This window comes from Phlebotomus papatasi, chromosome 1 (assembly GCF_024763615.1).
Source record: "Phlebotomus papatasi isolate M1 chromosome 1, Ppap_2.1, whole genome shotgun sequence".
NCBI classification, from domain to species: domain Eukaryota; kingdom Metazoa; phylum Arthropoda; class Insecta; order Diptera; family Psychodidae; genus Phlebotomus; species Phlebotomus papatasi.
In genome coordinates this window covers 86,755,070-86,768,704 of record NC_077222.1, presented here as the reverse complement: position 1 = coordinate 86,768,704, position 13,635 = coordinate 86,755,070, and the positions used below count along the sequence as shown (strand labels likewise).

Sequence of the window (13,635 nt, the reverse complement as noted above, 5' to 3'; positions counted from 1 at the left end):
ATTATTGTTCTATCAGTACTATTTAATCAAGCAATTCAATTAAATGTGAAATTCAAAAATCATCGTGAAGCATTATTGAAAATCCTCATTTTATCTTTCCTATAATCTACCGATTTAATGAAGAGATAATGCTCCAATTTTCTAACTGAGAAACCCCTATGAAACGGAAATTAAATGCTTTTAATGATACTCACTATCGCAGCTTGGCATTTCACAAATTTCGTGCTGAATGCCCGATCCATCGCAGTCACTTCCATCACTAGAATCTGTGGATGAGAGGCATTGACGTGTACGAGTACGCTTGCCAATGCCACATGAGACTGAGCATGGTGTCCAGTCGCCCCAGCATCCCCATTGACCTGAAAAATCAATTTAACATGCCACGTGAATTGCTGCTCTTGCTAAATCGGATTTGTGCATATTTTCACCTTTGCATGGTTGAGTGCCACATGCCCTTGCCATCTTGCCCGTGCCCTCACACTCTCCATTACCCCGGTCACACTGACGTGTCCGGATCTGCTGACCCCCACCGCATGAGACACTGCATGGTCCCCAAGGACCCCATTCACCCCATCCAGCATCCGAATTGTCACCACTCCTGCAAACAGAGAATTTTTGAATATAAAATTCATATCCTCTCAATGTGGGTGGTTTTGCGCTTTCTGATAAAATCACTTGGGAAATGGGATTTCGGAATCACCACACACAAATTCAGGAAATTGAATGGGAATTTATTAGGGTGAAATCGGTGAAATTAAGCATTCAAATTGCGGTTCTTTATCGCTATATTCAGAGCACAAGAAAACCCAATTGTGGTCGTTTTTTTTTATCAATGCTTCTTACCTCTGACATGTTCCATCTGGCTGGCAAATTCGCGTCTCCTCCTTGGCCAGAGCAATACGCAGCGTTGAAGAATCGGCAACTGAGGCTTTACACAGATAGCGAAACCGGCGTTCTGTGTGGCCACCATCACCTGTTGTGCCATTCAACTCCATCAGCCATGGTGTCCACGAACTGAGGCGCTTAACTTCAGCACAAGGTTGACTGTTGCAAATCTCATAGTCAATGCTGCATCCGGGACAATCTATACCACCATTTTGCGGTGTTGGATTGTCGCATTTTCTACGACGGATCCTAAAACCACCTCCACATGGAGAACTGCAGTCCCCGAAGGCACCTGTGGTGTTAAAATTAAATATAGTGCGATATTCTTGTGAATTTGTCTAAATTGGCATGTGAAAAGAGGGTCAAATGCTCGAGGGAGAGGCAAAGGTGCCCATTTGCAGCTTGCATCTCTCTGGATAGGTAAATTGATAAACAAAGAAATGATTTATGTTTTACATACATTAAGGTGAAATGTGTAAATTAAATTTAATATTTGATGTTTCATATACGCAAAGGACACGTAATACCTGTAATATTATAATAGGACAAATCAGTAAATATTCCTTTATTCCTTTTATTTAAAAATAGAAGAATTTTAAAAAGAATATGATAAAGAGGAAATATTAAAATTTCCATGTTTTTAAACAAAAGACCCCGGAGTTTAAAATAAGCAATTTTTATAAACCTCTAAAAGATCCAAAGGAAATTTGAGCAGACTCATAGGAAAGGTGCCCATGCTTTGCACGTTCCCAAGCTTTATAATGACTAAATTTTCCCTATGTTTCTGAATAAGTGTGACTCCGCAATATACATATTTTAAAAACAGGGCCCTTTCCCCCAATTTGTCAAATTTGGCTGCAATGAGTCATGTTTATTGAAAAATTTAGGAAAATTTAGTCATTATAAGGCTTGGGACCGTTCAAAACATGAACGCTTTCCCGTACATAAAATAAAAAATAAATATATTAAAATTTCGGAAAAAACTTTTTGGTCAGTAAAAAATTCAAATTGGTCAGTAAAAAATAAAATATTAGTCAGTAAAAAATCAAATTCAGTCAGTAAAAAATAAAATATGGTCAGTAAAAAACTTTTAAAAAAAGTCGGAAAAAAATTAAAAAAGTCAAATGTGGTCACTGAAAAATAAAATTTGGTCAGTAAAAAATAAAATTTGGTCAGTAATAAATAAAATTTGGTCAGTAATAAATAAAATTTGGTCAGTATAAAATAAAAATTTGGTCTGGTTTTATTTTTAACTGACCATATTTGAGTTTTTACTGACCGAATTTAATTTTTTACTGACCAAATTTTATTTTTTACTGAACAAATTTTATTTTTTACTAACCAAAAAGTCGCAGCCTTAAAATTTCAAACCTTTTTCCTAAACTATTTTACTTAGAGGATATGAATAACTGACGTTTTTTTTCAAAATTCATGAATTAGTGGCTGGCTCTGGAATAATGTAGTAAGTACAAATCTGTTTAATGATTTACAATTTTTAAAAGTTTTCCTTCCAGAAATTCTTTTCATAAAGAATAAACTTTCGGAGAAAAAGTGATAAATATACCAGAAAAGATCATCAGTTAAAGGGGTTCTCCTAATTAAAACGTCGTAAATGGGTTGTTTTCCGCGATTGTGTTTTAGAACAAATAAACGATCAAGCTTCATGAATTTTTGGTATAGTATTTTAACATATTTAAAGCGCATAAATAATGCTTTTTGAAAAAATATTACAAAATGCATGACTAGTGAGTTTACTGACTAGTTTACTGGAGCACTTCGTCGCAGCATTTCTTAAAAGGCGAGAAATGTGCAGCTTATATCATTCTTGTTTGAATAAAATAAACCAAGAATTTCAATTTTCATAAGTAGTATATTTCATAGTTAAACCAAAGCAAAAAAAACGGAACTCTTCTTTAGGAGTTTAAAAAAAAGAATATTTCGGGATAGAATATCATCTTCATCATTCTGTAAAAGTATTTTAATTATTCTGTAAATGTATTTTAAGGATCATTTAGGTTTAACTAGAAGTGAATTAATTCCGAAAATTATGAGCCTTATTTAATTTAAACTGATCTATAAGACCGTTTTGAGACTAGAGGCTTAGCCTAGTTTACGAAAGTATGAAAATCCTAAATAACAACCAATTTAATTCGTTGTTCTGATTCAAATAGATTAATTCCCTTAAATAGTCCATTTCTAAGTCAAAATTTTCAAAAAAAATTTCGACTGATAAGAAATTAAGGAAGTTAAGCCTTAATGGCTAAGCCTTAGATCTGAATCCCGTATAAGGGCCTTGACAGACATGAGGATTAGCCGAGAGACGGCTTAGCGTGATTATATTCGAAATAATGGTTAAACCGGTTAAACTGTATTTTCATCACTTTCCACTGAGCCGTCTCTCGGCTTAAGTCTTAAGTCTGTCTAGGGCATAAGACCCTTTGCTATCTTTTTCGCTAACTCGATAAAATTATAAAAATTATAACTGGAGAAAACAGTCTTGGAAGCTTAGACCGTCTTCAGACTAAAGGTTTAGCCTAGTTTCCGAAGGTCTCAAAATCCTAAATAGCAATAAATTTAATTTGTTCTTCTAATTCAATTAGATTAATTCCCTTTCATAGTCCATTTCTAAGTCAAAATTTTTCAAAAATTTTCGACTGATAAGAATCTAGAGAAGTTAAGCCTAATGGCTAAGCCTTAGGTCTGAAGCCCGTATTAGGATGTTTGCCCGAATGCTTGCAAATACGCATTACGTTCCTTTTGCTTATGGTATTTTTCTTAGATAATTTATCTATTTATTTTAGACAGTAAAAAATGTAGAGTTTTTTTGACCTTGTTATTAGGGAAACCCGGGAAACCCCTTTAAGTAGCATGTATGTATACTCATACTCACTCAGTGATATGAATTTATCACCTAAAACAGCAATTCCTCTAGAACAATAAGAATGCTAATTTGGAAGACAACTTGTCTCCAGTTCGCCTGTTTTGTCTTCTTAATCAACGAAGAAATTTTACTTGACAAAATATGCGACAAGTTAATCTATGACAAATAATTGCCTAAGAAAATTTCTAAAAGTCCACAAAAGCAACTTTTAGAAATTGGCTCAAAATAATTCTTGTTTTCAAAATAGTGAAAAATATTCACCAGCTGAATTATAGAATGGTTTTTTTTTTAAAGGAAGGTCCAGAAAACTCTCACGTCTTTAGAGAGTTGATCACACTTTGATTTATCTTTTCCAGTTAAATTTCATTTAATTAAAAAAAAAAAAACAAAAAACATGGTCTTGGAGGGGATGGAGGGGGTGGGGGGAAAGAAGTGTCTAGAGATTTTGTCTTTTTTTATTGGGGGTCACCGAGAACTGGAGCTTGATATCTTTTACCGTTTAAGCTCCAAGACGGTGACAAGTTGAAAAAAGGTCGAGTAATATAACTGCTCTCTCTTTGAGTTCGAGCAGTAATATTTGCATTCATGTGTAGAAGTCTTATTGTAAATTTTTTAATTTATTTATTTTTTTATATTTTAAAAGTTATTTTTCGAGAAACACTATTACTTAATTGTACTAAGAATTTGAAAAATATCTGCAAGATTAAATAATCTGTAAGCCGTGAGTTCGAATTTTTTAAATTAACTTGTTTGTCACTAGGATAATTTTACCTAAGTAATTTTACTCTAAAAAAATAATAAAAGAAAGACATAATTAATGGGTGAAATACCAATTTTAAATAAATTAATTTTAACTTTTAGTGTATATTAACCATTTTAGTTTAGTTTAAAAAAAAATGAAAATAATAATTTAGCATCTTACAACTCTTTAGGTACATTCAGTTTGTCAGGATTCCGGTAAAAGCAGTTAAGTTCCGTTTGTTGTTCGTATAAGAAAGCTTTTAGCATAAGCTTTACATTAAGCCAATAATGCTAAAAATTTCTTCTTTTTAGAAATAGTATGTGTAGAAATGCATAATTTAAAATCATAGTTGAAGAATAGATATAATAATTTTGACTAAAATATGCAATTTCTGTAATTATAGGTGATAAAAATTTCAAGCAGTAGCGGAAAGTACTCTCCCTTCGAACGTTTCATGTCTTTGAATAATGTGAATTTTCTTTTATTTTTCCTAAGAGACTTACACATAATTATCACGTAACTATCAACAATTGATGATAAGCCAACTAATATTTAATAGAAATATGTAAGTTTCTTAGGAAAAATGAAAGAAAATTCACATAATTCGAAGGCATGAATTTTCGAAGGGAAAGTACTTTCCCCTAAATGGGATGGGTAAAAATCCTGGTATAGAGAATAAAATATTTAATTGAAAAGATATAAATTTCAAAAGCAAAAATGTTGTACGAGTATTACAATTTTGCTGAAAAATGTCAGTAGGCTTAATTTTTACCTATATAAATTTTAATATTTTTTTTTTAAGAAAATAGAAGTAAATTTGATTTTGAAAAATATGAGGTATCAATGTTACAGAGAAATCGAATTTAACTATCTGGCTTATGCACAGTGTGAAAGTAATGCGTTTAAAATATGATAAATCATCAGCTCAATGCTTTTCAAGAAGCCCTATCATTTAGGGCCATTGACTAATCTCGATCAGGTATTCAATCTATAGTATTTCATCGCAAAAGAAATTTAATCGTAATCACAAATCTGTGTACGAAAACTACAGGTTGAATATCGCGCAACACCTGACCATCACTGTCCTACTTTAAAACGACAATTGAGATTTCATTTCTAATTGATCACGAGAGCTGCTGCAACTTGTGCCATCGATGGCCCTCTTATCTATCTCTGAAAACAATTGATTAAAGCAATTACCCCAAGGTCCCCAGCCTCCGTCGACAGCAGGTTGCTTGGGTGCTGGACACGGAGGCAGCATCGTGCAGTAGATCTAAGATGAGATAGGAAAAAGTTGCATTTGAGTTGCTAGAGCATGAAATTGCATCTTTCACATGCGTTACCTCAGATCGATCGGGTCCGACACATACACGACCTCCATGGGCCGGTTTGGGATTCGAGCACGTGCGTCTACGTGTCTTCACAGCCACGCCACATGATTGGGAACATTGGGAGTAGGGGCTCCATTCGGTCCAGCCACCATGAACCGTGCAGTTGGTAACTTCGATGGACATACCCGTGCACTTCTGGCCACCATTCTTGGGAGCTGGATTGTCACAGGACCGGCTGCGACAGAGGCATGTATCAGTGTTTGAGGTGTGTTCGGATATTAGACCACCTGCTGATTGAGCACACTTGGTCCATTCTGACCAAGCTGACCAACTCCCATCGACGGGAGCTGTTAGAACAGGACATTCTGTAGCATTTTGCACCCAATATCTCGCCAGAGTGTCTCCACTCGGTGGACCTGTGCACATCTCTAGCATCTCATTCCATCCACAGTACGGATCCATGGCATTGAGGCAGCTGGCTTTGGAGACATGACGATTGCAGTGGTAGGCAGAAATCTTTATGAGGGACTTTTCAGTGCCGATGTAGAGGGATTCTGTCTCTTTGAGAAACTGAATTGTGCGAATACGGACACTGGAACTAATTTCTGGCCGCCAAATCTCCACAATACACGTCTCCTTTGTCCGTGGCAGTACTGAAATCTTCTTGACCAGACCCTCCTCAGTGGCCACATAGATTATCCGCACACTCTCATGCAATTTCGTGGAAATGCTATCCAGTGCAATGTGAGAGAAGCGCTCGAGACGCGAATAGTGTAGGGGGTGGAGTGTTGTGGCTTGGACAGCTTGATCCATCAACTGATAGCGTGAAGAATCGAGAAGCTGATGCCTCTGAGCTGTTCTTCCGCGGCCCATTTTGCACTCATAGTGATCTCTATGCGGGGAGTCTTGACGCTCCCAGGCTGCTCCCACGGACTCTTGCACCTTGAATGGACCAGAGAAGGCAGCATGGATGGCTGACATGTTAAATGCGCAAATTGCCGACCCATGAATGCTGTTTCTAATGAAATTGAAAAGGAAAAATTTATTGAGAAGCAAATTCCTCCAAGGAATGGCAAAATTTACTAACATTGGTGTGGTGAAAGTGGCATAGAGCACTCCTTCTTCATGTGAATATGACACACCCTGGACTTCATTGAAGTAGAAAGGATACTCCCCAGGGAGAGAGCAATTTAATCTAGCTTTGAGAAATGATATCCAATTGTCTTTCAGTATGTGACTTCCTCCAGGATCATTCTTGCACACCCTAGCTATGCGAGAATAAACCACTTTTCCACAATTAATATACTCAACCGCAGTTTCACGGAAGATGAAGTAGACAAACTCCCCAGCCTCAAAGCTCCCCACAAACTGAGGGTCATTGAGCCACTTGGAATTGTACTGATTTGTCCTCAGCATCCGAGAGTTGTCTTGAGCAACGTCTGCCCGCAAAATTGCTGGATCTGAGCCAGAGAAGTCCGTGGGTGTACCCACAAATATCTGACCATTGTCGGTCATCAGGGCTGTTATATTGGTGTGAGGATTAAAGGGACATTTTCCCACACCTTTGTCATAATTCAACACTGTCAGATTCTCCATCTGTCCCAGAGGAAAATTTTAAGCATTAACTTCTTTTTCCCATCATGATTTAGGGTTGCAAATTAACATTTTACCTGACGCCACGAACAGAAGGGACTGAAGCCATATGTTCCACATGCATACAGACGATTACCATAGTTTTGCAGCACCATTATGTAGTTGTGGCAGTCAATTTCACTTTGACCTTTGTTCTGGCATGTCTCCTGGATCGATGTGGAAGCTTCCCAAGGCATCCTTTCTCGGATTTCCAGGCCAAAGGAGAGACGGTACAAGGTGTCCCTATAAAGAAAGGATAAAGTAATTAATTTAATTATTTTCTTGACGTCTTTATGTTGAGAATTAAAATAAATTAAGGTTGTAAAAGGTCTAAAATCTTGGTATCTTTAACAATATTGAGATTGAAGACAATGAAATAATCGGGGAAATCTTTTCTGTGATATCTAAAAATAAAATTACGTAGGGGAACTGGGGCACCACCAAACACGGGGTAGCACTTAATAGTGCAATTTTTCAAATAAAGTGATGTTTGTTCACTGAATAAATGGTAGTCATAGATAGTCGAAATAGTTTAGGAATAAAAATCAGTGTTCGGTGTAACCCCATGTTCGGTGGTGCCCCAGTTTCTCCTATTTAATTTAATAAAAATGAGATCGTTAAAAAAATGTAGCCATAAAAATATTCTTGCTAAAGAGAACTGCAGGAAGTGAATCGTCTTGGTAATATTGGTTTAAAGCATTTATGATAAATTTTGCTGTATGTACAAACCAAAAATAAAAAAAAGGTTATCTAAAATGGATTTTTGGACTGATTTTTTGGCAGAAAAAATAATCAAAAAATAGTCAATAGAAGAACTGTGCCAAATTTGGAACAGTTTGAAATGTAGAGTATTTTTTGTTTATCCAGTTTCTATAAATTTTTACTAAGATTTTTTATTTGTACTGTAATATTTTTTTCTTTAATTTCTAGAGATTCTACAATTTTGTACAATTCTAGAAAAAACCAAAGGACGTTGCCTCTTCAAATCAGATGTTGTAGAAAAATCCTTGAAAGAGTTCCAAAAAGGAAAGGGGAGCTTTGAGAAATTTAGCGTCCGGATAGAGCAATTAAAGCAATATATAGGTATTATTGTTGGATAATGAGCTGGCGTGATGGATATTCTATGGGGACACTTCCGGTAATCGCCAGTGGAAATTAATTTCACCTCAAGAAGAAAAACAAATTTTCTGTCTTGCCCAGAGCTTTCGGTCCGGATGTGAACCTTCTTCAGTGGTCGACTAGACTATGTTTTTTTGATTTCCTGAAGTTCGTTATTTTTTAATAAATAATAAAAAAATAAATAAAAAATAACGAACTTTAGGAAATCAAAAAAACATAGTCTAGTCGACCACTAAAGAAGGTCCACATCCGAACCGAAAGCTCTGGGCAAGACAGAAAATTTGTTTTCTTCTTGAGGTGAAATAAATTTCCACTGGCGATTACCGGAAGTGTCCCCATAGAATATAGATATAATTTTGAATTATATCTATATTATATTGAATTATAAGTTTTATAATATTTATAAAACTGGCTTGTAACTTGACCAAAATTTGTCATAGTTCCCTATGATGAATTTTAAAGAAAATCTTCAATTTAGAGTTGAAATAAATTAAATAATAATGATATAAAGTATGATTTTAAATTATAAACCATCCTAGCATCTAAGAGAAGCATCGTTTACAAGATTAATTATTAATTAATCAAAATGAATATTTTATTTCTTGAACAAAAGAGGGTTTTCACGATTGTATTTTTTTTTACAATTATTGACGAACTGGCGCAATTGAGTGCAATTTGATTTTAGAGAGGAATATCTCTAGTCATTGCCAGGAAAATGTAATCACCCTAAGATGAATATACTTTTGTGGTTTTGCTCAGAGCTTTCGATCCTGATGAGAATCTTCTTCAGTGGACATTAAAATTGTGTTTCCTGAGCCTTTCTTAGTGATCGTGTAATTTATGGGGTTCTGGATCGTCACCAGAAGGATTTCAGGATGGAGTAGTTTTTTTCCTTTAATAGTTTGATAGTTTTTTAATCCTTTTTTCTTTTCCTTTTTAGTTTATCAATATTTTTGAACTTTTTAATGATGGTTTTTGAAAAAAAAAAACCGAAATTCTTTGTGTCGCTTTTAAGTGGTTGGAGACCTCGAATTATACTTCATTTAGCATTAACTTTGGAAGAATTTTAGAACTAAGTCTTTTAACTAATTTTTCAGATTAATACGATATTTTAAATAAATTGTAATTTCATAGAATGATTAACGTAATATAATTACTTAAAGATTTTAACAGCTCGAAGTTCACGAGAGAGCAGTTTTTACAATCCATTTTTTTCAACTTCTCATCATCCTGGCTTCCAAACGGTAAGAGATATTGACTTCCAGGCTTCGGTGACCCCCCCCCCAAAGTCAATATTTTCCAGCGACATTATTTACTCAAATTACCCCGCTATCCCTTTCATCCCCTCCAAAATCCAAATACTTTTATTTATCTCAAAATTGTTTCAAGCATTTTAAATAATTTTCGAATATAATTTGTAGTTTGTCCATCTAGACATTTCGTCCTTAGATATCTTTCATTGCTTAAATCACCATTTTGAATTACTCAAAGTGAAAGATCTACCACCCTGGAGATCTTTTAACCGATTTGGTCAAATTTAGAATTTTTTGAAAGGTTATGAAGTTCCAACCACGATTACATAGGTCACATTCGGTAATGAATCTTTAAATGGTAACAATATATTAAGTGCCAGAGTACTTAGGTATATATTTTATGATGAAAGTATTCTGGGTTCGAATCGCATTTACATTACTAGAAATTTTTGTTATGGAAAGAATTCAAAGCTCATTTGATTTATAGAAATTTAACCCTTTAAGGACGATTGGAACACCGATGCCCCATAAAGACAATAATTTTTCCTGACTACCTAAAGTTATTTTTTCTTATATCTGTACATAATTGTAAAGTAGAAGGTTGAAGGAATCTAGAATATTTTTTGCAAGTCTCTAGCTATTTACTATGTACTAAATATTTAAGCTCAAAAATGGCGAATTTTTAAATTCTCAAATTCATAATTGATTTTATTTATTTTTTATACTTGTAATTTTTTTAAGCAAAACTCTTTTGGCAATAAAAACTACAATACTCATACGTTATATTTATCATTAAAGCGAAAAATATTCTTCATTGGTATTGTCAGAAAAATTATTTAAATTTTTGGGCTATTTTTGTCCCTATTGTTTATAAAAGCACAAAATATACCGAATCAGACTCTGTTGGACTTTTCAAGTTTAGATGTAAGACTTATCATCGATTATGTTTCTCAGTTTAATTTTTATTGTTGATTTTCTGTCCGTAAAAAAATATCTTATCGTTAAAGGGTTAAGTTGCGAGAAAACTGGAATATTATAATAAGTATATGGAATATTAATGTCGACATTATTATTGTGATTATCCATAAATTCGTTTATTGAATAAGGTTAAGATATGTGCGCAGACATTCATTTTTAACCTCACAAATTAGAATGAAAAATTTGTATCAATTATTATTTTAGTATAAAACTGAACTAAATTATTAAGTAACAAAGTACAGTGCAAGTCCAATAGTATCAACGCATTTAATGTTTATTTCGCTGCATTTTTTCAAGTCGTTAAAGTTTTAAAAATATGTTTCAAGTTTAAAAGTATACCATTTAGGTACAAAAAGAGATACAGTAATTTTTTTCCAGTAGAATTTGAACTAGGTGTTTGCACTATTAGAATGGCACTGTGCTTCTAAATTGAATTACGTAAAATTACCAAACATTTTTTATTGTAATTGCAGCATAAGCAATACAAAAATCGTGCTATTCCATAGAGAAAACTCGTAATTATAATTTTATTAAACTGTCTCTCATTGGGAAATATCCTCAGGATATTTTTGGTTTAATTTAATAAGATTTTCACGTAAGATTTTCCTATTACATCTCCATTCTGGTTGACTATAAAACCCAGGAGAAATTCCTGTGACTTTGGTGGTCATTTGTCGAATGTCGTGTATCTATCATAAGAGGTAATTCTGTGAGTGGGTAGATGAGATTATTATGATGAAAAAAGACCTATCGGACTTTTATTTTCCGCCTGGCTAAGTGGCTAAAACCAACAAATTACATCATAGTGCGGGGTAGGATGAATTTCTTCAACAAATAAATTATATCTCCTATATCAGGTTCCACATCCCATACCACGCATACACACCAAAATATTTTGATACTTTTTTTTCTCAATGTACAGTAAATTGCACAATATATGTATATATTATATATTTTTGCTTTTATTTCAGGCCTTTCAGCGATTCAATGTGACATCTTAATTTCCTTAAAAGTACATTTATGGTGATTTTTATATTGGCAGATGGAAACTATTAAAATGAAATTTATATTTTATTAAAATAATCATACAAACTCCAATGGGAGATTTAAAAGAAAAATGTTAAAGACACTTTCAGCCCCATTCATTTAGTGTAATAATATGTCGATGGGCAACATAAAAATGATCATTAAAATTTTCTCGTGGTCCCTCTCTCTCTCTCTCTCTTGCTCCATTGCATAAGAAGCCTCTTTGAACTTGTGTGTTGAAATTGGCGCGAAAAAAGTGTGCAAAATGGATTATCGCGGTGAAACTTTGAATTTTCGTCTTTCAACTTTATGCTCTTTGCCATCCAATTTGAGGTGCTTTAATTCCTTTTCACCTTTCATTGCGGGTCAGAAGCGTGAAGAAAACAGCTTTTCTCAAACCATCACATTCACCATGAGACATTGCAGAGAGATCATTGCCAAAGAATTCATATAATTATAAGAAATGTTTCCTGAAAGAATTTTGGTTACTTTTTTTCTACCATTCTGCCTTCTCAGAAGTCAAACACATAATTTTGATTACACAGAGACAGGTTGCTTTCGACCTTGAGCATATACCCAAATTTGATTTTAATTGGTAATCTTCTACTTTCAGAAAGGCATACCATTAAAATCTAACCTTAATCAGATACATGTTTTGAGACTCCTATATATTTTCTCTATAACTCCCACACTATACCTCTCCAAACCCTACGTCTTTTTTGGTTTCATATAAAATTGTGCAATCAAATAATTACTAAAGGCACGTAGTGTAAAATGGTCTATGAAGAGATGGGCTCTATACCATAAAATAGTATGTTTTATATAGAGTCACTGTCCCATTGCTTCTTGTTAAATTTTCTCACAACAGACCATTTTACCACTAGAATTACCCGAGAATGGATTTTTAATGAAAATTACTACCTTGCCTCCTCCAATTCAGCTTAAACCCAATTTAGACATGTGATAAAAAGGATTTTAAATTAAATATCGATGTTATATGACCGCTTAATGTCTGCAGCAGCACAAGCCTTGTGGCAGAGAATCATCACATTTTGTAATGAGGAGGAGGTATAGAAATTTCTAGTTTTTCCCATTTTACTAACAACATTTAACTCACCATTTCTGCTTTATATTTACTCTACCTACGTCATGATTCAATGGGACTCATGTGGAGAATCTCTCATAAGGCTTAATAGACATTATTCCCCAAGCCATAAGGAACAATAAAACGTATTCTTAGTGCAGTTTTTAATCGCTTTAGCCTGATTTTGCTTATTACACTTGAAACGTTGCTTCGTTACGCGTTTTATTATATATTATTGGGAAAAAGGAATATGACAAAAACGACCAAAGACACGAAGGAGGAATATGAAAGAAAAGAAAAGAAGCAAATAAAGTCACTTTGATAAAAAGGAGAATGAAGTATATCCAATCGAGTATTGAAAAGAATAAATAGATATTGATAAGCATATTGTAGGTGTGATTCACAAATTAACCACAACTGGGTATTATTTTCAAATTAGAATTTTTCTTTGAAGATTGACAGTGCTCTTTAGAAAAGTTGGATCTCATGGAGCATATGCTTCATGCAGATCCAAAATGATTTTAATAAGCGTCAATTAAAATTATTATCGGATGTATTGGAAATGTAACGAATTTAAAATTTTTCTTTTTTTTTTAATGAAAATATGAAGCGTATAACTAAACGTATAACGGAAAAGCACAAGATAGTCATTTATTAATTCAAAATGATCAGTAAGAAATTCAATTTTGGTCAAAAAAATAAAT

The 13,635-nt window shown here is 33.8% G+C and overlaps 1 protein-coding gene across 1 annotated transcript in view; it reads right to left on the bottom strand.

Moving 5' to 3' along the window:
* LOC129797909 (semaphorin-5B) overlaps nucleotides 1-13,635 on the bottom strand; it is a 118,515-nt gene that overhangs the window by 6,503 nt on the left and 98,377 nt on the right. The window contains exons 4-10 of the mRNA XM_055840786.1: nucleotides 7,510-7,714; nucleotides 6,927-7,435; nucleotides 5,852-6,857; nucleotides 5,709-5,781; nucleotides 844-1,177; nucleotides 429-598; nucleotides 195-359 (exon numbers count right to left, since the gene is read on the bottom strand). Of these exons, the coding sequence (XP_055696761.1) occupies nucleotides 195-359; nucleotides 429-598; nucleotides 844-1,177; nucleotides 5,709-5,781; nucleotides 5,852-6,857; nucleotides 6,927-7,435; nucleotides 7,510-7,714 (2,462 nt within the window). The remainder of the gene's footprint in view (nucleotides 1-194; nucleotides 360-428; nucleotides 599-843; nucleotides 1,178-5,708; nucleotides 5,782-5,851; nucleotides 6,858-6,926; nucleotides 7,436-7,509; nucleotides 7,715-13,635) is intronic.